General features: G+C 52.7%; 2 protein-coding genes and 1 long non-coding RNA gene across 7 annotated transcripts in view; 2 read left to right on the top strand and 1 right to left on the bottom strand.

Moving 5' to 3' along the window:
• Positions 1 to 13,531, bottom strand: part of LOC126943350 (uncharacterized) — a 23,112-nt gene extending 9,581 nt beyond the window's left edge. Inside the window, exons 1-2 of the long non-coding RNA XR_007721740.1 lie at positions 13,458 to 13,531; positions 1,780 to 1,887 (exon numbers count right to left, since the gene is read on the bottom strand). This is a non-coding gene — a long non-coding RNA (uncharacterized LOC126943350). The remainder of the gene's footprint in view (positions 1 to 1,779; positions 1,888 to 13,457) is intronic.
• LOC126943324 (leukocyte immunoglobulin-like receptor subfamily A member 3) overlaps positions 1 to 16,622 on the top strand; it is a 54,417-nt gene extending 37,795 nt beyond the window's left edge. Inside the window, exons 8-10 of one of the 5 annotated variants that reach the window (XR_007721737.1) lie at positions 1,135 to 1,185; positions 1,335 to 1,930; positions 16,467 to 16,622. Coding sequence is in view for 2 of the 5 variants with exons in the window: in XM_050771908.1 (XP_050627865.1) it covers positions 1,135 to 1,185; positions 12,905 to 13,041 (188 nt within the window). In the remaining 3 variants the exon portion in view is untranslated. Of the gene's footprint in view, positions 1 to 1,134; positions 1,249 to 1,334; positions 2,696 to 12,818; positions 14,227 to 16,466 lie in introns of those variants that run through there. The other 4 variants (XR_007721736.1, XR_007721738.1, XM_050771908.1 and 1 more) reach the window with 4 other exon arrangements.
• On the top strand, positions 5,994 to 24,298 carry LOC126943320 (leukocyte immunoglobulin-like receptor subfamily B member 1). Its single transcript, XM_050771901.1, is given in 16 exon segments — positions 5,994 to 6,463; positions 6,876 to 6,957; positions 7,120 to 7,155; positions 7,347 to 7,631; positions 7,779 to 8,078; positions 8,304 to 8,600; positions 8,855 to 9,083; positions 20,347 to 20,420; positions 20,738 to 20,788; positions 21,061 to 21,111; positions 21,722 to 21,844; positions 22,160 to 22,235; positions 22,311 to 22,348; positions 22,635 to 22,687; positions 23,571 to 23,732; positions 23,734 to 24,298. Coding segments are annotated over 16 exon segments (2,082 nt in total). The 5' UTR covers positions 5,994 to 6,460; the 3' UTR covers positions 23,956 to 24,298.

Raw genomic sequence — 24,298 nt, 5'->3', positions numbered from 1 at the left:
TTCAACATCTTTAACAATTTTTAGGTGAGATATTTGATTTATCTTTTTTAAAATAAGAGATAGGTATCCATGAGAAAGTGACTGGTTTGAGCATATTCTTTTAAATTCGGGTTCACTCACTACAGAATCGCTCCTTTCTAATTACTTTTCAGTAGATCACTTTTAATTTCTGGTAAAATTTATATAAATTATAAAACATGGAAATTTGATTTATTTCTAAATTGCACAGTAATATTTCTCACTCAAATACTAACATGTATATAACTTCATATTAAGCATATATCTGAAGTTTTACATATATACACGTTTATGTACAGTTATATACTTACATCTGAATGTGTGTAGGTATATCTAAGTACATGTTTATGTGTATTCATCCATATGCTTAATATATTTGATGTGACAGGTCTTTACATGTTTGTTGCTGGTTTTCTCAGCTAGATTCACACTTCCTGAAAGCAGAAATATTGATTTATGAAGCTCGGATAGCACCACCACTTAGCACATGCTTATCTGTGTGTGTGGGTGTGTGCTCACCTGTATTGCATTCTAGGGGTTCCTGCCTGCACGAGGAATTCGTTACCTAGGGATTAAATGGAAGATGAAACCCCAGGTGAAGTGGCTGAGGGCATGAAGGGGAGGCAGGCCCAGACTTTCAGCCCTCTGTGCTCCTGAAATTCAGGAGCCCCTGAGGTCCAACCCCTCCTCCATGGAGCCTACGTCTTCAGCTGGTGAATACGTGAGACTCTCATCTCCAGGGAAATTGACTGCTGTGGTCCTGCACCTGCTCCTTGCAGCCTGTTAGGGCTCAGAGAGCACACAAGGTCCCAGGATGCACAGAGAGCACCCAAGGTCTCGGTTATTTCTGGACTGGGGACCACTTTCCTTATAGACGCTGAGCTCCCGGGGTGCAGGAAAACTCTCCCAAATGACTCAGGAGCTGAGCTTGGATTTGTAGCGCACAGGAAGTCTGACATAATTAATGAGGAGACTGGAGGGAACCCTGCTACAGCAGAGGAAGGGTTTCTGAGGAACTCCATAAAACTCATGTCAAGAGACACAGGGGAAGAGAAGAATGCAGAGCCCAGGAGCGAGGCTGGCCTCAGGGCTCTTCTCCACTGTTTTGATTCTCAGGAGCAGCTGAGACCCTCAGCCCGTCACAAAACCAGACAGACTCCAAGACTGGTGAGTGAGGAGATGCTCTCGGTTATGGGGCTGGCACAGAGGGTCAGGGACTGTCCAGGGGAGGTGGGTGCCCTGGGTGGACATCCAGGGGTCCCAGGGTGATTCTGACGTGCCCTGACCTCTGTGGCCTCTTTGTCTACCATCCCTAGGCCAACACCCACAGGATTACACAGTGGAGAATCTCATCCGCATGGGCGTGGCTGGCTTGGTCCTGGTGGTCCTCGGGATTCTGCTATTTGAGGCTCAGCACAGCCAGAGAAGCCCCCAAGATGCAGCCGGCCGGTGAACAGCAGAGAGGACAATGCTCCCTTCAGAGTGGTGGAGCCTCAGGGACAGATCTGATGATCCCAGGAAGTTCTGGAGGACAATCTAGGACCTACATTTTCTGAACTGTCTGCTGGTCACTTCTAGAGACAGGAATCCATATCTGAGTGCAGGGAAACTGTCTGCGGTGATTCCTAGAAGATCATTAAACTGTGATACATTTTTTTAGCTATGAATGTTGACTTTCCTCGAATGGATCCCCCTTTTTTCCCATCCCCAGACATGAGGCTCCATCCCACAAGGCAGCGTTGGGTCCACACCTCTGCACACCTGCGTGCTCTGGTCCACAGCATGTAACACCGTCTTCCTTATTCCTCATTGTCACACTCCTTGATGTCCCTTACGGAGTCCCCATCTCTTCAGTTCAGAGATCCAAACCTGAACCACCAACTAAGTCAACGACAGACCAAATTCCAACCAGGTAAAGATAAATCCACCCTGAGACCCTGACAGCCTCTCTGCACCCTTGGAGCCCTTCCCTCCTTCTCAGATGCTCTGTGTGCAACTTTTCCTGAAATATCACCTCTTGGAATCATCACTCACACATTTCAAGTGACACCACAGCTATGCTGATTCTGAAAAAGACATCTTTCAAATGCTATTATTGGTGGTATCTACCAATTTCTGTGACATAAATATTTCTTTTCATGGCCCAAATCAAGGTGCCATTGTCACTGAATGTAGGGTTGGGAAGCGAGGGACAGAGCTGTCTTCACTAACGAGCACCAGGCGCCTGTGGCACATCCCACTGAGAGCTCACCCATCTACCTACAGTCCTTTCTAATTCAGAGGCAATGATCACTTCGGCTTCAGTGTTATGGCACAGGCCAAATGAAACTCTGACACTGCTATCCTAGTATATCCACAAAAGACAAACATATTAATATCTGATGTGAGGGATAACACGGCTCACTTAAAAATCTAAGTACAACATAAGAAAGATGTTAACATAATTGTGCAGGTTCAATGAAAGAATGTTTTCTTCTTTTGTTTTTTGTTTGTTTGTTTGTTTGTTTTTTTCAGACGGAGTCTCGCTCTGTCACCCAGGCTGGAGTGCAGTGGCCGGATCTCGGCTCACTGCAAGCTCCGCCTCCCGGGTTCACGCCATTCTCCTGCCTCAGCCTCCCGAGTAGCTGGGACTACAGGCGCCCGCCGCCTCGCCCGGCTAGTTTTTTGTATTTTTTTTTAGTAGAGACGGGGTTTCACCGTGTTAGCCAGGATGGTCTCGATCTCCTGACCTCGTTATCCGCCCGTCTCAGCCTCCCAAAGTGCTGGGATTACAGGCGTGAGCCACCGCGCCCGGCCTTGTTTTGTTTTTGAGATGGAGTTTCGCTCTGTCACCCAGGCTGGAGAGCAAAGGCGCGATCTCGGCTCACTGAAACATCCCCCTCCCAGGTTCAAGCGATTCTCCTGCCTCTGCCTCTCGAGGAATTGGACTACAGGTGTGCACCATTATTCCCGGCTAATCTTTGTATTTTTAGTAGAGACGGGAGGCTCACCATGTTAGTCAGGCTGGTCTTGAACTCCTGACCTCAGGTGATCCGCTCGCCTCGGCCTCCCAAAGTGCTGGGAATACAGGTGTACACCACTGCACCTGGCCGATGGAAGAATTCTTAAATGACTTGTCCTACTTTCTGCTGGTTCACACACTCCTTGGCTTGGGGCAGTGTTGTGCCAATTTCTGCCTCCATCTTCTCAGCCTACGTCTACCTGGGTACCTCTGTATTTACACCCATTCTTCTCTGTGTGTCTCTTCTCTTCTTCAGATTATGATATCACTCAGATCAAATTAGGACCCATTCTAATTCATTATGATCTCTTGATCATGACTTAAATGCATTTGCAAAGACTCTATTTCCAACTATGTTGACTTTTATAGCTAATGGAGCTCAGCATTTCAACATGTATATTAGAGGAACAAGTCAATTTACAGCAGTGTCTGCAAGAAAAGTACGCACAGAAATACATTTATCCAAATACAAAAAGTAGCTGGGCGTGGTGGCACACGCCTGCAAACCCAGCTACTCAGGAGTCTGAGGCAGCAGAATCGCTTCAACCCAGGAGGCAAAGGTTGCAGTGAGCTGAGATGGTGCCATGGCACTCCAGCCTGGGCAATAGAGTGAGACTCTGTCTCAAAAAAAAAAAAAAAAAAAAGAGAAATACATTTAACCAAAGAGATGCAATACGTACACATTGACAATTTAAAACTACTGCTCAAAGAAATAACAAAAGACCTAAATGAGGAAAACGTCATCCCAGTATCATAAATCAAAAGGTTTAAGGTTAGTTCTGTCCCTCTTCCATGTCCTTCACCCTCCTCCTGTTTTGACAAGGTTTATCACTAGCTATTCTTTAGGACGTCAGGAATTCAGATAAGATGCTCTCGAGAGAACACTTGCCCAGCAATGGCATCTCCTCCAAAGGACTGACAGCAACTCTGGCTTTGAACCTCTGGAACCAGGGAACTCTGTTTCTAGGCAGCTCTGCCAGCCTCTCCCTTGTTGCTGATAAGAACTTCCTCTACCTCTCTAGGTACAGAGAGCTCTCTCTACAGTGCTCTTCCTCTACTCTCACATCACAGGAATCATCAACACAGAAGAAGACTTCTAGGACCAGATGTGTGGGATTTTTTTTCCCCCAGACCCAGTAGCGAACAGCAGCTGGGTGTCCTCTAAGTCAGCTCTGATGCTGTCTACCCAGACACAGTCCCACATCCCACAGATTAAAGGCTAAGTCCCCAAGACTGTCCCCCACACCATTCCCAAGTGCAGACCTCCAGAACTTCTGATCGACTGGCTTCAAGTTGGGGATCCCATGACCCCCTCTTTGGGTTTGATTAATTTCCTGTAGCAGCTCACAGAACTCAGAAACACTGACATTTCCTGGTTGAATACAAAGCACACTGCAGAGGACACAGATGAAGAGACACATAGCAGGAGGCACGCAGGAAGGGGCGCGGGGCTTCCATGCCCTCCCTGGGCGCCACCTTCCAGGAGTTTCCACATGCTCAGCCGTCCAGAAACTCACGAAACCCAGTCCTCTTGGGCTTTTATGGAAGCTTCCTGATGTCAGCATCTCCTTCCACAAGGAACAGGGTGAGACCATCTTTTGAGAGGGTCTTAAGAGCCACCATCAGAAAGACAGGGAACATTCGAGTCGTGCCTTGGGCAGGTGAAGGAAGGGCAGGAGGAGGTCAGAGGCCCCTCCTAGGCCCAACACAGCCAACATTCTAACAAAAGACTGTAACAAGCGCTATGGGAGTTATGAACTAGGAACCGTGGGTGAAAACCAGCATATATCCCAACATCACACTTCCCTCCCTGGATGCACTGTGTCCTGCCATGACATGCACTCCAGATTGTAATCCTTGCTTCTCATTCCCAAATACACTCAAAATCCAGGCAACCCTGCAGCAACGCAACCTTGAATTCCTGGGGTCTCTTATGTGCACACGTTTTTCAAACAAATGGGGATCAGAACTATTGCATTTGTGAGAAGCAAGACTTGTGTATATGAACAGCGGGCTTTTCCTATATGCAGGTCCAGCACAGACAATGTCAGGGCTGGAGTACAAGTAAGTTTTGTTACACGTAGCGGGTACTGAAATGAATTGCCTGTGTATCCCAAGAAACAACTGTACTGAGAGATCATATTCTCTAGGGGTTTATTTTTGTGTTTATTTTTATTTTAGGTTGAAGCTTTGGATAGAACACCCAGTGTCTCCTTGTCCATCTGAAGAACATGCTGCTATGTGGAAGCACATCCTTGAGATCCACAAGGAGACACTGGGCAAGGAGACAAGGATGCCCCACTCTATGGAAGTCCCCCTAATAAATGCTCTATGAACACCCTGGTGTTTAGTGCTTCTTTCTATGGAATCCCAGCAGCTCTATCACTGGACGGTTTGGTGCACTCCTTTGAGGGAACTCCTCTGGGCTGCTTGGGGTCCACTCGAGCCTCAGGTGTGGCTGGAAGACGCAGCCTCCCACCTTGGTCTGGAGCCCTGAGCTCCTCACTGTGTTACAGATCCCGAGGCTCCTCTCCGGGCTCCACTCAATGGCGGAAACCTACACCCTAATGAGCCCTTGATGGTCCCAGGAACCTGTGGCATCTCACCTCTGACTTCTGTTCTTTCTTGTGGATCCTTCTACACTCGGGGCTTCCACACATCTTTTTCTGCTCATGACATTGATGCTCTGGGTATTTCAGAAATGCCTGATGTACATTTCTCCATTAGGGTCAGATGTGACATCTTAAGTGGACACATCAATCACCTTCACAGACTGTGGAGTCCAACACCAAGATCCTCTCATGTCCCAAACACCTCAGGTCTTACCCTGGTCTGGAAATCAAGCACAAATGAGCCCCTCCCAATGTCCAGGCACCACTGACCCCACAACCACGGTGACGAGTGGGATTCATGACAACAGTCTGCAAAGGAAGAAGCTGAGGCTCAGAGATGGGACACTACAGACCAAGGTCACATAGGCAGTGGATGACAACCAGTCATCAAATAAGTATCAACTCCCTCCTCAACTCCTCAAATCAAAGCGCGAACATAAGTCACTGTTCCCAAAATGTTGACCAGGAATTGAGGTGCAGAGGGACGGCCAAGGACGCAAGGGGCACTGAGGAGGCAGGAAAGACTCAGAGGTTTGTTCCTGGGGGGAGGGGGTGGACGCTGTAGCAAAAAAAAAAAAAAAAAAAAAAAAAAAAAAAAAGGAGAAGTTGAGAGGGAACTATTGAAAGAAAACCCACAGTCCAGTGCCAAGAAAGAAGTCAACTTTTCTTCCCCTATTTCCCTGCATTTCTCTTCTGTCCTCACTGCCACACACAGCTCAGCCTGGATGGTACAGTCAGTTGTGAGATGCGTCTCTCCTGATCTGAGTCTGCCTGCAGCATGGACCTGCGTCTTCCCTGAAGCATCTCCAGGGCTGGAGACACCACTGCCATGGTAAGGACCATACAACGTGTGCTGATGGACGGGCTGAAGGAGGGAGGGAGACCTTGGGGGAAGCTGTGAGAAGGAAGGGGAAGCCTCCGCTACCCTCATCTGGAAGGACAGACACAGGAAGCACCAGTTCTATTTGCCGCTACATCCCGGCTCTCAGTGAGACGAGGATAAACCAGACAGACAGTGGCTGGGGGTCAGGAAAGACCCCATTACAGTCTGAAATGTCTGCAGAGGGCCCGGTGCCTGCCCCAACCTCAGCCCCAAGAGAATGAGAGTCAGGATCCTGGGAGGTCAGTTCTGCTTTCTGTGTGGCTGCAGATGACAACACCCCAGGAGGACCCAGCCTCCGAGTGTCCACACAGGGTGGGAAGGAGGAGAGGCTATTTTTCTCTGTGTGTCTCTGTCCTGCCAGCACCGAGGGCTCATCCATCTGCAGAGCAGGGTGTTGGGAGGAGACGCCATGATACCCATCCTCACGGTGCTGATCTGTCTCGGTGAGATTTGAAGAGGGAGGGGAGATTCTAATCTAGGAGGGACCTCACCCCACAGCCAAACTCTAGTGCATAAGGAGACCCCAGGGGCTCACAAAGATCCCAGGGAGGGGAGGACCTGCTCAGGCTTCAGGGGCAAATCTCTCACAGGGAACTCTCTTCCAGGGCTGAGTCTGGGCCCCAGGACCCGCGTGCAGGCAGGTGAGTCTGTCCCCAGCTGTCCCAGGTCCCTCCTCCTCACTGGGGACAAGGGGCCACCCCTGTGCAGCTGGGGATGGAGAATAGCAGACCTGGGCTGACTGATGGGGGCGTCTGGAGGGGGTCCTGCAGCCAAGAGCTGAGATCTGTTGGGTGGGAAATGACTTAGAATCTGATCTCTGATTTCCTTTTAGGAATCCTCCCCAAGCCCACCCTCTGGGCTGAGCCAGACCCTGTGATCACCCAGGGGAGTCCCGTGACCCTCAGGTGTCAGGGAAACCTTGAAGCCCGGGAGTACCATCTATATAGGGAGAAAAAATCAGCATCCTGGATTACATTGGTACGACCAGAGCTTGTGAAGAAGGGCCAGTTCCCCATGCCATCCACCACCCGGGAAGACGCAGGGCGGTATCGCTGTCTGTATTACAGCCACAGTTGGTGGTCAGAGCCCAGTGACCCCCTGGAGCTGGTGGTGACAGGTGAGAGGACACTCAGGTGTCCCAGCTGCAGGCTCTGTCCTCAGGAAGGGGGTCGGCTCTCAGGGGCGTCTCCCTCTCACAGCCCAGCCCTGGGGATAATGTGGGAGGTGTGAGTCCCATTTAACACAGTGCCTCCTTCTCTCCTAGGAGTCTACAGCAAACCCACCCTCTCAGCCCTGCCCAGCCCTGTGGTGGCCTCAGGAGGGAATGTGACTCTCCAGTGTGACTCACAGCTGGCATTTGGCGGCTTCATTCTGTGTAAGGAAGGAGATGAACACCCACAATGCCTGAACTCTCAGCCCGGTACCCGTGGGGCATCCCGGGCCGTCTTCTCCGTGGACCCCGTGAGCCCGAGTCGCAGGTGGTCGTACCGGTGCTATGGTTATGACTCACGCTCTCCCTATGTGTGGTCTTTACCCAGTGATCTCCTGGAGCTCCTGGTCCCAGGTGAGAAATTCACAGCATTGCCTGGAGTTCCCTGAGTCTCCAGGCAGGTGGGGAGGAGCCGCGTCTCAGGGCAGCGCCAGGTGGGATGATGTTTTCACGAGAGGGCTCAGGGCTCCTGGGGCCAGAGACACAGGAAGATCAGCAGTGGTGAGGCCCAGGGGGAGAGGGAGGGTTTGTGGGGAAGCCTGAGGGTCGCTCCTGGAAACCGTGACCACCTTTTCCCAGGTGTTTCTAAGAAGCCGTCACTGTCAGTGCAGCCGGGTCCTGTCGTGGCCCCTGGGGAGAATCTGACCCTCCAGTGTGGCTCTGATGCTGGCTACGATAGATTCGCTCTGTATAAGGAGGGGGAATGTGACTTCCTCCAGCGCCCTGGCCGGCAGCCCCAGGCTGGGCTCTCCCAGGCCAACTTCACCCTGGGCCCTGTAAGGGTGTCCCACGGGGGCCAGTACAGATGCTGCGGTGCACACAACCTCTCCTCCGAGTGGTCGGCCCCCAGTGACCCCCTGGACATCCTGATCGCAGGTGAGGAGCCCAGTGGGTTCAGTCAGGGACCCAGGCTCTGCACAGGCCCTGCCGGGGGATCCCAGGTGGTGATGGCCGGGATGAGGGGTGGGGGTCCCAAGGGAGGGAGAGACAGACAGAGACAGGGATGGGTGGGGAGGGGGAGACTCAGAGAAACCAGAGACAGAGAGACTGAGGGTCCCAGAGAGAGCCCTGGGGAGGTCTCAGCTCAGAACAAGGTGGGGCAGCCTCTCACCCATCCGTCTTCTTTCCAGGACAGACCCAGGCCAGACCCTCCCTCTCAGTGCAGCTGGGCCCCACAGTGGCCTCAGGAGAGAACGTGACCCTGCTGTGTCAGTCACAGGGATGGACGGACACTTTCCTTCTGACCAAGGAGGGAGCAGCTGATGCCCCCCTGCGTCTGAAATCAAAGCGCCGGTCTCATATGTACCAGGCTGAATTTCCCATGAGTCCTGTGACCTCAGCCCACGCGGGGACCTACAGGTGTTACGCCTCATTGAGCTCCAACCCCTACCTGCTGACTCACCCCAGTGAGCCCCTGGAGCTCGAGGTCTCAGGTGGGGAGGAGCCGCGTCTCAGGGCAGCACCAGGTGGGATGATGTTTTCACGAGAGGGCTCAGGGCTCCAGGGGCCAGAGACACAGGAAGATCAGCAGTGGTGAGGCCCAGGGGGAGAGGGAGGGTTTGTGGGGAAGCCTGAGGGTCGCTCCTGGAAACCGTGACCACCTTTTCCCAGGTGTTTCTAAGAAGCCATCACTCTCAGTGCAGCCGGGTCCTGTCGTGGCCCCTGGGGAGAAACTGGCCCTCCAGTGTGGCTCTGATGCCGGCTATGACACATTCGCTCTGTACAAGGAGTGGGGACGTGACTTCCTCCAGCGCCCTGGCCGGCAGCCCCAGGCTGGGCTCTCCCAGGCCAACTTCACCCTGGGCCCTGTGAGGGGCTCCCATGGGGGCCAGTACAGATGCTCCGGTGCACACAACCTCTCTTCCGAGTGGTCGGCCCCCCCAGTGACCCCCTGGAGCTTGTGGTCTCAGGTGAGGGCCCTGACCCTGTCCTCTCTGAGCTCAAAGGCTCAGCTCAGGCCCTGCCTCCAGGGGAGCTCTGAAACAATAATGATTGAGGGCAGTGAAGGGGGAGGGTCCACAGGGAAGGGCCCAGCCCATGAGAGGGTGGAAATAGACGGGACCTCCCACCCCTGGCTCCCATCCCTGAAGTCTCAGTAGGGTAAAGAGCAGGGAGTGCTGGGAGGAGACGGCGGTGAAGCTCAGAGATGAGATTCGACTGAGGGTGGAAGACGGAGGCCCCACCTGCTCCCCTCCTGATGTCTCCACTTCAGAATCAGAGTCTCTGGGGTCCCAACCTCTAAGTCCTGACTCATGGGTGACAAAAACAGCCACTCCCAGCTCAAGAGAAGTTTCTAGACTCATCTCATTGCTACCTCCAATATTCGGGATCTGATTCGGGGCAGCAGAGGGCAGGGTGGACAGTAGGGTGTGGTCCACGTGGCTTCCTGGTGCTCCAGGGTTGGGGCAGGTGTTCCCTCCGTGGTGGTCAGAGGGGAGGGAGGTGTCTGAGGTTCGGCATTGATGAGTGGAGCAGCGGGGACTTTCCCCCTCCCCAAGCAGGATTCCCAGGAGCCATCACCTCTCATGGGGAGCGAGGGCCAGCGGAGATCATAGGCAGGTGCTTGCTCTAGGAGTCAGGTGGGAGGAGCCCGGGGAGGTGGGGCTGGGTCTGTGATGGCTCAACCTCTCCTTGGGAGGTGGAACTTCTGAAAAATTTGGTTCCCCTCGCACCCAGGACTCCCCATCTGAATAACGGGGAGCTGCCTGGATGTGACCACCCCAAAGCCCCTTCATTTCTGACCTTCTGGGGCATCTGGGATGCGGCTCATCCTAGATCTGCTCCCGCCTGCAGCCCTCTGAGGCCCTGTCGTGATTGTCCCAATAACTGTAAGGGTTTAAAAAAAAAAAAAAAAAAAAAAAAACCAACAGAGACGGGGGCAGGTGCATGCAGTTTTGCTCATCCCTCCTGGAATCTCAGCTTAGTAAGACAAAGCCACAATATTTTGGAAACAACAAATGTTTACAAACCCCACTGGTTGACAATCTCCCCTGTCTCATGTATAAGAGAAAATCTCTCCATTTTTCTACTAAAAGCAACACCTGGCACAGCTCTGCAGGACCCCCAGACTCCGACCTTGTCCTGCAGGATGTGTGATGAGTAGAGAAAGGAGAACAGGCTGGGTCAGCAGGATCTGGGGCCCAGTCTGACTTGGACACGGGGAAGATGCTGGACTGATGGAGGAGGAAGAGAGGCAGGAGAGATGGAGAGAGGACAGACAGACGTTCCCTTGGCAGCTCTCATTTCTCATTTCCAAGGGCCCCTGAGAATGAGCCCCTCACCCACACCTGCGGGGTCCCTGGGCCGTCTCAGGACTGGAGAAGAAGCTGCTCAGGCCTCGGTGGGATCTGACTGTGATGAGGCTGGAGTGTGCCCCAGACCCGCTCCTTTAGAGAGAAGCACCCCGGCTGTGGGTGCCCCTCACACTGCCCCTCCTGTGCCCATCTGGAGGCTTCTGTGCTCAGGGCACCCCTGAGAATAAGGAGGGGCTGTGCACCTGCTCCCTGAACGAGTTAGGGAATTATTCACAGCTCATCCTTTGTACAACTCATTTCTACTCTGCGTTTTCTATACGCACGTGTCCATCGTTCCTTTTTCTCTAAAACTTTTAAAACAATATTTGAATATATAAATTTATAATTGTGTTTGTTGTATGCATTTATTATTTAAAAATCATGAATGATACTCCCCCTTTAATTGGGTCTTGATTTAATTCACACATTCAATGTAGGAACAAATTTCTCATTAATATCAAATCTTCCTCCTTTAGACATTCAAAATGGAAATTTTCTTAATGAATTTAAGAAGTGTTTTGAAATTTTGCTCATAAGAATATTGTATGCTCATTTTAACTTAAAGACTTATTCAACATCTTTAACAATTTTTAGGTGAGATATTTGATTTATCTTTTTTAAAATAAGAGATAGGTATCCATGAGAAAGCGACTGGTTTGAGCATATTCTTTTAAATTCGTATTCACTCACTACAGAATTACTCGTTTCTAATTACTTTTCAGTAGATCTCTTTTAATTTCTGGTAAAATTTATATAAATTATAAAACATGGAAATTTGATTTATTTCTAAATTGTATAGCAATATTTCTCAAATACTAACATGTATATAACTTCATATTAAGCATATATCTGAAGTTTTACATATATATACATGTTTATGTACAGTTATATACTTACATCTGAATGTGTGTAGGTATATCTAAATACATTTTTATGTGTATTCATCCATATGCTTAATATATTTGACGTGACAGATCTTTACATGTTTGTTATTGGTTTTCTCAGCTAGTTTCACACTTCCTGAAAGCAGAAATATTGATTTATGAAGCTCGGTTAGCACCACCACTTAGCACATGCTTATCTGTGTGTGTGGGTGTGTGTGCACCTGTATTGCATTCTAGGGGTTCCTGCCTGTATGAGGAATTCGTTACCTAGGGATTAAACGGAAGATGAAACCCCAGGTGAAGTGGCTGAGGGCATGAAGGGGAGGCAGGCCCAGACTTTCACCCCTCTGTGCTCCTGACATTCAGGAGCCCCTGAGGTCCAACCCCTCCTCCATGGAGCCTGCGTCTTCAGCTGGTGGATACGTGAGACTCTCATCTCCAGGGAAACTGACTGCTGTGGTCCTGCACCTGCTCCCTGCAGCCTGTTAGGGCTCAGAGAGCATACAGAGAGCACACAAGGTCTCGGTTATTTCTGGACTAGGGACCACTTTCCTGATAGATGCTGAGTTCCTGGAGTGCAGGAAAACTCTCCCGAATGACTCGGGAGCCGAGCTTGGATTTGTAGGGCACAGGAAGTCTGACATAATTAATGAGGAGACTGGAGGGAACCCTGCTACAGCAGAGGAAGGGTTTCTGAGGAACTCCATAAAACTCATGTCAAGAGACACAAGGGAAGAGAAGAATGCAGCGAACCCAGGAGCGAGGCTGGCCTCAGGGCTCTTCTCCACTGTTTTGATTCTCAGGAGCAGCTGAGACCCTCAACCCGTCACAAAACCAGACAGACTCCAAGACTCGTGAGTGAGGAGATGCTCTCAGTTATGGGGCTGGCACAGAGGGCCAGGGACTGTCCAGGGGAGGTGGGTGCCCTGGGTGGACATCCAGGGGTCCCGGGGTGATTCTGACCTGCCGTGACCTCTGTGACCTCTTTGTCCACCACCCCTAGGCCAACACCCACAGGATTACACAGTGGAGAATCTCATCCGCATGGGCGTGGCTGGCTTGGTCCTGGTGGTCCTCGGGATTCTGCTATTTGAGGCTCAGCACAGCCAGAAAAGCCCCCAAGATGCAGCCGGCCGGTGAACAGCAGAGATGACAATGCTCCCATCAGAGTGGTGGAGCCTCAGGGACAGATCTGATGATCCCAGGAAGTTCTGGAGGACAATCTAGGACCTACGTTATCTGAACTCTCTGCTGGTCACTTCTAGAGACAGGAATCCATATTTGTGTGCAGGGAAACTGTCTGTGGTGATTCCTAGAAGATCATTAAACTGTGATACATTTTTTTAACTATGAATGTTGACTTTCCTCGAATGGATCCCCCTTTTATACCATCCCCAGACATGAGGCTCCATCCCACATGGCAGCGTTGGGTCCACACCTCCACACACCTGCGTGCTCTGGTCCACGGCATGTAACACAGTCTTCCTTATTCCTCATTGTCACACTCCTTGATGTCCCTTACTGAGCCGCCATCTCCTCAGTTCAGAGATCCAAACCTGAACCACCAACTAAGTCAACGACAGATCAAATTCCAACCAGGTAAAGATAAATCCACCCTGAGACCCTGACAGCCTCTCTGCACCCTTCGAGCTCTTCCCTCCTTCTCAGATGCTCTGTGTGCAACTTTTCCTGAAATATCACCACTTGGAATCATCACTCACACATTTCAAGTGACACCACAGCTATGCTGATTCTGAAAAAAGACATCTTTCAAATGCTATTATTGGTGGTATCTACCAGTTTCTGTGACATAAATATTTCTTTTCATGGCCCAAATCAAGGTGCCAATAGGTTCTCACGGAATGTAGGGTTGGGAAGTGAGTGACACAGGTGTCTTCACTAATGAGCACCAGGCGCCTGTGGCACATCCCACTGAGAGCTCACCCATCTACCTACAGTCCTTTCTAATTCAGGGGCAATGATCACTTCGGCTTCAGTGTTATGGCACAGGCCAAATTAAACTCTGACACTGCTATCCTAGTATATCCACAAAAGACAGACATATTAATATCTGATGTGAGAGATAACACGGCTCACTTAAAAATCTAAGTACAACATAAGAAAGATGTTGACATAATTGTGCAGGTTCAATGAAAGAATGTTTTGTTCTTTTGTTTTGTGTTGTTTTGTTTTTGAGATGGAGTTTCGCTGTCACCCAGGCTGGAGAGCAAAGGCGCGCTCTCGGCTCACTGAAACATCCCCCCTCCCAGGTTCAAGCAATTCTCCTGCCTCTGCCTCTCGAGTAATTGGACTACAGCTGTGCACCATTATTCCCGGCTAATCTTTGTATTTTTAGTAGAGACGGGGGGGTCTCACCATGTTAGTCGGGCTGGTCTTGAACTCCTGACCTCAGGTGATCCACCCGCCTCGGCCTCCCAAAGTGCTGGGATTACAGGTGTACGCCACTGCACCTGGCCGATGGAAGAATTCTTAAATGACTTGTCCTACTTTCTGCTGGTTCAGACACTCCTTGGCTTGGGGTAGTGTTGCGCCAATTTCTGCCTCCATCTTCTCAGTGCCTACGTCTACCTGGGTACCTCTGTCTTTACACCCATTCTTCTCTGTGTGTCTCTTCTCTTCTTCAGATTATGATATCACTCAGATCAAATTAGGACCCATTCTAATTCATTATGATCTCTTGATCATGACTTAAATGCATTTGCAAAGACTATTTCCAACTATGTTCACATTTATAGCTAATGGAGCTCAGCATTTCAACATGTATATTAGAGGAACAAGTCAATTTATACCAGTGTCTACAAGAAAAGTACGCATAGAAATACATTTATCCAAATACAAAAAGTAGCTGGGCGTGGTGGTACACGCCTGTAAACGCAGCTACTCAGGAGTATGAGGCAGCAGAATCGCTTCAACCCAGGAGGCAAAGGTTGCAGTGAGCTGAGATGGTGCCTTGGCACTCCAGCCTGGGCAACAGAGTGAGACTCTGTCTCAAAAAAAAAAAAAAAAAAAGAGAAATACATTTAACCAAAGAGATGCAATACGTTCACATTGACAATTTAAAACTACTGCTCAAAGAAATAACAAAAGACCTAAATGAGGAAAACGTCATCCCAGTATCATAAATCAAAAGGTTTAAGGTTAATTCTGTCCCTCTTCCATGTCCTTCACCCTCCTCCTGTTTTGACAAGGTTTATCACTAGCTATTCTTTAGGACGTCAGGAATTCAGATAAGATGCTCTTGAGAGAACACTTGCTCAGCAATGCCATTTCCTCCAAAGGACTGACGGCAACTCTGGCTTTGAACCTCTGGAACCAGGGAACTCTGTTTCTAGGCAGCTCTGTCAGCCTCTCCCTTGTTGCTGATAAGAACTTCCTTTACCTCTCTAGGTACAGAGAGCTCTCTCTACAGTGCTCTTCCTCTACTCTCACATCACAGGAATCATCAACACAGAAGACTTCTAGGACCAGATGTGTGGGATTTTTTTTTCCCCAGACCCAGTAGCGAACAGTAGCTGGGTGTCCTCTAAGTCAACTCTGATGCTGTCTACCCAGAGACAGTCCCACATCCCACAGATTAAAGGCTAAGTCCCCAAGACTGTCCCCCACACCATTCCCAAGCGCAGACTTCCAGAACTTCTGATCGACTGGCTTCAAGATGGGGATCCCATGACCTCCTCTTTGGGTTTGATTAATTTCCTGTAGCAGCTCACAGAACTCAGAGAAACACTGACATTTCCTGGTTGAATACAAAGCACACTGCAGAGGACACAGATGAAGAGACACATAGGAGGAGGCATGGGGGAAGGGGCACGGGGCTTCCATGCCCTCCCTGGGCGCCACCCTCCAGGAGCTTCCACAGCTCAGCCATCCAGAAACTCATGAAACCCAGTCCTCTTGGGCTTTTATGGAAGCTTCATGATGTCAGCATTTCCTCCCACAAGGAACAGGGTGAGACCATCTTCTAGATGGGTCTTAAGAGCCATCATCAGAAAGGCAGGGAACATTCGAGTCTTGCCTTGGGCAGGTGAAGGAAGGGCAGGAGGAGGTCAGAGGCCTCCCCTAGGCCCAACACAGCCAACATTCTAACGAAAGACTGTAACAAGCGTTATGGGAGTTATGAACCAGGAACCGCGGGTGAAAACCAGCATATATCCCAACATCGCACTTTCCTCCCTGGATGCACTGTGGCTTGCCATGCCATGCACTCCAGATTGTAATCCTTGCTTCTCATTCCCAAATATACTCAAAATCCAGGCAACCCTGGAGCAAGGCAACCTTGAATTCCTGGGATCTCTTATGTGCACACGTTTTTCAAACAAATGGGGATCAGAACTATTGCATTTGTGAGAAGCAAAACTTGTGTATATGAACAGCGGGCTTTTCCTATATGCAGGTCCAGCACAGACAATGTCAGGGCTGGAGTACCAGTGAGTTTTGTTAAGTGTAGCGGGTACTGAAATGAATTGCCTGTGTATCCCAAGAAACAACTGTACTGAGAGATCATATTCTCTAGGGGTTTATTTTTGTGTTTATTTTTATTTTAGGTTAAAGCTTTGGATAGAACACCCAGTGTCTCCTTGTCCATCTGAAGAACATGCTGCTATGTGGAAGCACATCCTTGAGATCCACAAGGAGACACTGGGCAAGGAGACAAGGATGCCTCATTCTATGGCAGTCCCCCTAATAAATGCTCTATGAACACCCTGGTGTTTAGTGCTTCTTTCTATGAAATCCCAGCAGCTCTATCACTGGACGGTTTGGTGCACTCCTTTGAGGGAACTCCTCTGGGCTGCTTGGGGTCCACTCGAGCCTCAGGTGTGGCTGGAAGACGCAGCCTCCCACCTTGGTCTGGAGCCCTGAGCCCCTCTCTGTCATTGCAGATCCCGAGGTTCCTCTCCCCGCTCCACTCAGTGGCGGAAACCTACACCCTAATGAGCCCTTGATGGTCCCGGGATCCTGTGGCATCACACCTCTGGCCTCTGTTCTTTCTTGTGGATCCTTCTACACTTGGTGCTTCCACACATCTTTTTCTGCTCATGACATTGATGCTCTGGGTATTTCAGAAATGCCTGATGTACATTTCTCCATTAGGGTCAGATGTGACATCTCAAGTGGACACATCAATCACCTTCACAGACTGTGGAGTCCAACACCAAGATCCTCTCATGTCCCAAACACCTCAGGTCTTACCCTGGTCTGGAAATCAAGCACAAATGAGCCCCTCCCAATGTCCAGGCACCACTGACCCCACAACCACGGTGACGAGTGGGATTCATGACAACAGCCTGCAAAGGAAGAAGCTGAGGCTCAGAGATGGGACACTACAGACCAAGGTCACATAGGCAGTGGATGACAACCAGTCATCAAATAAGTATCAACTCCCTCCTCAACTCCTCAAATCAAAGCGCGAACATAAGCCATTGTTCCCAAAATGTTGACCAGGAATTGAGGTGCAGAGGGACGGCCAAGGACGCAAGGGGCACTGAGGAGGCAGGAAAGACTCAGAGGTTTGTTCCAGGGGGGAGGGGGTGGACGCTGTAGCAAAAAAAAAAAAAAAAAAAAAAAAATAAAAAGGGGAAGTTGAGAGGGAACTATTGAAAGAAAACCCACAGTACAGTGCCAAGAAAGAAGTCAACTTTTCTTCCCCTATTTCCCTGCATTTCTCTTCTGTCCTCACTGCCACATGCAGCTCAGCCTGGACGGCACAGTCAGTTGTGAGATGCGTCTCTCCTGATCTGAGTCTGCCTGCAGCATGGACCTGCGTCTTCCCTGAAGCATCTCCAGGGCTGGAGACACCACTGCCATGGTAAGGACCACACAACGTGTGCTGATGGACGGGCTGAAGGAGGGAAGGAGACCTTGCGGGAAGCTGTGAGAAGGAAGGGGAAGCCTCCGCTACCCTCATCTGGAAGGACAGACACAGGAAGCACCAGTTCTATTTGCCGCTACATCCCGGCTCTCCGTGAGACGAGGATAAACCAGACAGACAGTGGCTGGGGGTCAGGAAAGACCCCATTACAGTCTGAAATGTCTGCAGAGGGCCCGGTGCCTGCCCCAACCTCAGCCCCAAGAGAATGAGAGTCAGGATCCTGGGAGGTCAGTTCTGCTTTCTGTGTGGCTGCAGATGACAACACCCCAGGAGGACCCAGCCTCCGAGTGTCCACACAGGGTGGGAAGGAGGAGAGGCTATTTTTCTCTGTGTGTCTCTGTCCTGCCAGCACCGAGGGCTCATCCATCTGCAGAGCAGGGTGTTGGGAGGAGACGCCATGATACCCATCCTCACGGTGCTGATCTGTCTCGGTGAGATTTGAAGAGGGAGGGGAGATTCTAATCTAGGAGGGACCTCACCCCACAGCCAAACTCTAGTGCATAAGGAGACCCCAGGGGCTCACAAAGATCCCAGGGAGGGGAGGACCTGCTCAGGCTTCAGGGGCAAATCTCTCACAGGGAACTCTCTTCCAGGGCTGAGTCTGGGCTCCAGGACCCGCGTGCAGGCAGGTGAGTCTGTCCCCAGCTGTCCCAGGTCCCTCCTCCTCACTGGGGACAAGGGGCCACCCCTGTGCAGCTGGGGATGGAGAATAGCAGACCTGGGCTGACTGATGGGGGCGTCTGGAGGGTCCTGCAGCCAAGAGCTGAGATCTGTTGGGTGGGAAATGACTTAGAATCTGATCTCTGATTTCCTTTTAGGAATCCTCCCCAAGCCCACCCTCTGGGCTGAGCCAGACCGTGTGATCACCCAGGGGAGTCCCGTGACCCTCAGGTGTCAGGGAAACCTTGAAGCCCGGGAGTACCATCTATATAGGGAGAAAAAATCAGCATCCTGGATTACATTGGTACGACCAGAGCTTGTGAAGAAGGGCCAGTTCCCCATCCCATCCACCACCTGGGAAGACGCAGGGCGGTATCGCTGTCTGTATTACAGTCACAGTTGGTGGTCAGAGCCCAGTGACCCCCTGGAGCTGGTGGTGACAGGTGAGAGGACACTCAGGGGTCCCAGCCGCAGGCTCTGTCCTCAGGAAGGGAGTCGGCTCTCAGGGGCGTCTCCCTCTCACAGCCCAGCCCTGGGGATAATGTGGGAGGTGTGAGTCCCATTTAACACGGTGCCTCCTTCTCTCCTAGGAGTCTACAGCAAACCCACCCTCTCAGCCCTGCCCAGCCCTGTGGTGGCCTCAGGAGGGAATGTGACTCTCCAGTGTGACTCACAGCTGGCATTTGGCGGCTTCATTCTGTGTAAGGAAGGAGATGAACACCCACAATGCCTGAACTCTCAGCCCAGTACCCGTGGGTCATCCCGGGCCGTCTTCTCCGTGGGCCCCGTGAGCCCGAGTCGCAGGTGGTCGTACCGGTGCTATGGTTATGACTCACGCTCTCCCTATGTGTGGTCTTTACCCAGTGATCTCCTGGAGCTCCTGGTCCCAGGTGAGAAATTCACAGCATTGTCCGGAGTTCCCTGAGTCTCCAGGCAGGTGGGGAGGAGCCGCATCTCAGGGCAGCGCCAGGTGGGATGATGTTGGGACGAGAGGGCTCAGGGCTCCTGGGGCCAGAGACACAGGAAGATCAGCAGTGGTGAGGCCCAGGGGGAGAGGGAGGGTTTGTGGGGAAGCCTGAGGGTCGCTCCTGGAAACCGTGACCACCTTTTCCCAGGCGTTTCTAAGAAGCCGTCACTGTCAGTGCAGCCGGGTCCTGTCGTGGCCCCTGGGGAGAAGCTGACCCTCCAGTGTGGCTCTGATGTCGGCTATGACAGATTCGTTCTGTACAAGGAGGGAGAACGTGACCTCCTCCAGCGCTCTGGTCAGCAACCCCAGGCTGGGCTCTCCCAGGCCAACTTCTCCCTGGGCCCTGTGTGGGGCTCCCACGGGGGCCAGTACAGATGCTCCGGTGCACACAACCTCTCCTCCGAGTGGTCGGCCCCCAGTGACCCCCTGGACATCCTGATCTCAAGTGAGGAGCCCAGCGGGTTCAGTCAGGGACCCAGGCTCTGCTCAGGCCCTGCCAGGGGATCCCATGTGGTGATGGCCGGGATGAGGGGTGGGGGTCCCAAGGGAGGGAGAGACAGACAGAGACAGGGATGGGTGGGGAGGGGGAGACTCAGAGAAAACAGAGACAGAGAGACTGAGGGCCCCAGAGAGAGGCCTGGGGAGGTCTCAGCTCAGAACAAGGTGGGGCAGCCCCTCAGCCATCCGTCTTCTTTCCAGGACAGACCCAGGCCAGACCCTCCCTCTCAGTGCAGCCGGGCCCCATGGTGGCCTCAGGAGAGAACGTGACCCTGCTGTGTCAGTCACAGGGATGGATGGACACTTTCCTTCTGACCAAGGAGGGAGCAGCTGATGCCCCCCTGCGTCTGAAATCAAAGCGCCGGTCTTACATATACCAGGCTGAATTTCCCATGAGTCCTGTGACCTCAGCCCACGCGGGGACCTACAGGTGCTACGGCTCATTCAGCTCCAACCCCTACCTGCTGACTCACCCCAGTGAGCCCCTGGAGCTCGTGGTCTCAGGTGAGGGCCCTGACCCTGTCCTCTCTGAACTCAAAGGCTCAGCTCAGGTCCTGCCCCAGGAGAGCTCTGGGCTGGGATGGAGTGAGCAGGGATCTAAGCGGGGCTTAGCCAGAAGGGCACTCACCTCAGAGGGAAGGAGGACAACAGTGCCCTCCCAGGCATGCCCACCCTCAGCGGCGTCACCAGCATCATGAAGAGGAGAAGTGGGTGGAGGGAGCGGCCTGAGGAGGCCACATGGCCCGTGTAGAGAAATTTGGTTTGAGGTGGGGACTGCAAGGAAGCCCCGCTCCTCAGCTTCCTCTCATTCTTTAACCCAGGACCCTCTGGGAGTCCCAGCCTCCCACTCACTGGTCCCACCCCCACACCTGGTGAGTCCCTGAGGCCTCTGGGCTTGGAGGGATCACGGCCTCCCCCACATTTCCCAGAGTCCCATTCCCCTCGGGGACTCAAGCTCAGGCTTCCCTCCAGGGAGCTGGGCAGAGCCAGAGGAGGGGCCACAGGCTCCCAGGGGCTCAGGCTGGGCCGGTGAGGGGCGGGGTCGAGGCAGAGGGAGGTGTTGGGGCCCAGCCTGGGGGAGGAGCAGCCGGGCTGACGTGGGGGGCAGGGCAGCCCCAGCCCTCACCTTCCCATCCTGACCCAGCAGGCCCTGAGGACCAGCCCCTCACCCCCACGGGGTCGGCCCCCCAGAGTGGTGAGTGGGGGCTCTGAGAGGAAGGTGGGCGGGGTCCGGGGAGGCAGAGGTGGATTCTGTCCTAGGTTCAGCCTCCTCTGAAGATGGTGACGTGGACAGGCCCCTCCCCTGCCTGGGCCTCAGTTTCTCCAGGTGTAAAGGAGAGAGGCCTGCGGGTGGGAACGTTCCTTTCAGCTCTGACTCCCAGCTGTGACCTCCTGGGAGAGGAGGCCTCCCAGGGAAGCCTCCCAGACCCGATTCCGCAGGGGCCTGTCCTGTCCCTCCTGCAGCAGTGACGGTGACCTGGGGCAGGGGAGGGGAGCAGGGCTGTGGTTCAGGACGGTCAGGTTCTTTCCCTGCAGCTCCAGGGCTCAGCTCTGGTGCAGGGAACAAGGGCTGCAGTTCAGACTCCTGGATTCCCTTCCCAGCTCTGCCGCTTCCCGGCTGGGGGTCCTGGGGCAGGCGATTCCCCTCTCTGAGCCTCAGTTTTCCATCTGTAAGGTGGGTGGGTGTTTCCATTCCGTGCTGTACGACTGTTGTGGGGGTTGGAGGTGGTGAACAGAAGGTCCGGCACACAGTAGGAGCTCATGTCAATGACATCACCCCCATTTCTGATGTCATCATGCTCAAGGTCTGGGAAGGCACCTGGGGGTTGTGACTGGCATCTTGGTGGCCTTCGTCCTGCTGCTCTTCCTCCTCCTCCTCCTCTTCCTTGTCCTCCGACATCGACGTCAGGGCAAACATTGGACATCGGGTGAGTAGGGAAGGGGGCACCCCATGGGCCGACCAAGGGTGGGCTCAGGGCACCAGCCAAAGGGAATCCAAACCACTGGGCAAATGCAGCTTTGAGGAACTGTTCCAGCATTTCTCACCAGGCGAATGGAGAAAGCACTTAATGTCAGTCCCATCTACAAATGTAAAGTGTCCTTCGGGCTCTGTCCATCTCATGGGGCGTTTGGAACATGGAGGCAGGAGTGTTTTCAGGTTTCCTTCCTTACCTTCGAGCTGTGTGTGGGGGGCAGGGGGCTCCGATGTTCCCAGGGCTGAGGCTCTGTCCTTCTTCCCCCCGCCCAGAGAAAGGCTGATTTCCAACATCCTGCAGGGGCTGTGGAGCCAGAGCCCAGAGACAGAGGCTTTCAGAGGAGGTAATTCTGCCCGAAGACCCGAGACTCCCACTGGGCCCCCGTACACTGCCCCTAAAGCTCCCTTTCCTCCCCCAGGTCCAGTCCAGCTGCCGACACCCAGGAAGAAAACCTCTGTGAGTGACAGGAAGAGGCGACCAGCCAGGAGGAGATGGGGGAGGCGACCAGCCAGGAGGAGATGGGGGCCCCAAAGTTTCCATAGCAATGGGGAAAGGGGAACAGGCTGGAAAGGGTCTGGGGCTCAGGGTGAAATGATCTCACCCCACACTGTGGGACCTCGGGGACATCGCAGCCCCTCCCTGCATCACAGTGGCCCCGTGTGGGAGCTGGGCAGGGGCCCGCAGGACTGAGAGGTCTCAGGGAACCTTCCGAGGAGACAAACCCCTTGCTGTGTCCCAGCAGATGCTGCCGTGAAGGACACACAGCCTGAGGACAGGGTGGAGCTGGACAGTCGGGTGAGACCCCGCCCCTGTCCCGGGCACCAAAGGCCTCCTGGTGCCAGATCTAATCCTGCAGGACTTCTCCGTCCTCCTTCCCCTGGCTCTCAGCATCGTCAGGGGTGGACCCCTCCTTGTCCAGCACGCTGCCTCCCGCCTGCTGTGACCTCACTCTCTCCTGCTGTCCTGGGACCTCACGGGCCTCCTTCTGGGTCCCCTTCCCGCTCCTCCTCCTCTGTTTGGCCGTCTGGTTGTTAGAGCGCTCCCCAGGCCTCAGGAGGATGAGGAATAGATGAACCACCCCGGTCCCCTGGGCTCCCTTCATTCATTCATCCAGCGAGTGTTCCCAGGGAGCTCACTGTGGATCAGGCTCCCTGTGGGAGCTGCAGACACAGCAGGGAGCAGAGCCACCCCTGCCTCTGGAGCTCACCTCATGGTGGGAAACAAAATGCAAATAAATGCAGTGTCCAGCAGTGCAGCGTGCTGTAAGAAACATAAACCAGGGAAAGGGCAGAGAGTGTGGGGCAGTGGGGCCAGTCTGAATGTAAGGGGAGGGCTGTCTGCTCAGCTGTCATCTGAGAAGCCTGGACAGAGAGGGCCACAGGATCCTCTAATGGACGAGCCCCTGCAGGCAGAAGAAACAGCCGTGCAAAGGCCCCGAGGCAGCAGCGAGCTCTTGCAGGAAGGCCGTGTGAGGCTGCAGCCAAATGGGCAAGGTCAGAGTGAGGAGGAGAGGCCAGAACCACAGCGAGGGAGCGGCCAGAGCTCCCACGGCCTTAGGGCGTCCCTGAGATTCCATCAGGAAAGGGATGTAGTCGAATCATCCTGGGAACAGTGAAGAAAATTGACTCCAGGGGGTCAGGGGGACTCAAGGACACCCCCCACCAGTGTCTTTCTCCAGCAGAGCCCACACGATGAAGACCCCCAGGCAGTGACATACGCCCGGGTGAAACACTCCGGACCTAGGAGAGAAATGGCCTCCCCTCCCTCCCCACTGTCCGAGGAATTCCTGGACACAAAGGACACACAGGCGGAAGAGGACAGGCAGATGGACACTGAGGTGAGTCCTTTCCTCTCCAGGCCCCCAGGCCTCCCCCACCCCCACCACGTTCCTTCCCTCTCACTCTCCCCCACTGCAGGCTGCTGCATCTGAAGACCCCCAGGATGTGACCTATGCCCAGCTGCAGAGCTTGACCCTCAGACGGGAGGCAACTGAGCCTCCTCCAACCCAGGAAAGGGAACCTCCAGCTGAGCCCAGCGTCTACGCCACTCTGGCCATCCACTAACCTGGAGGGGACCCAGACCCCACACTCAGCAGAAGGAGACTCGGGACTGCTGAAGGCACGGGAGCTGCCCCCAGTGGACAGCAATGAACCTCAGTCAGCCTGGACCTCTGGGAACTTTGGGAATCGCTTGATTCTGTAGTCTAAATAACTAATATCCCTACATTTTTAAATTAAACAACAGACTTCTCAATAATCAATGAGTTAACTGAGAAAACTAAAATCAGAAGTAAGAATGTGCTTGAAACTGAATCACAATATAAATATTACACACCACACAATGAAATGGAAAAACTACAAACCACAAATGAAAAAAGTAGAAAAGAAAAAACAAAACAAAACAAAA

The sequence above is a fragment of the Macaca thibetana genome, chromosome 19, assembly GCF_024542745.1.
Source record: "Macaca thibetana thibetana isolate TM-01 chromosome 19, ASM2454274v1, whole genome shotgun sequence".
Lineage (NCBI taxonomy): Eukaryota > Metazoa > Chordata > Mammalia > Primates > Cercopithecidae > Macaca > Macaca thibetana.
This window is presented reverse-complemented; position numbering and strand designations above follow the sequence as displayed.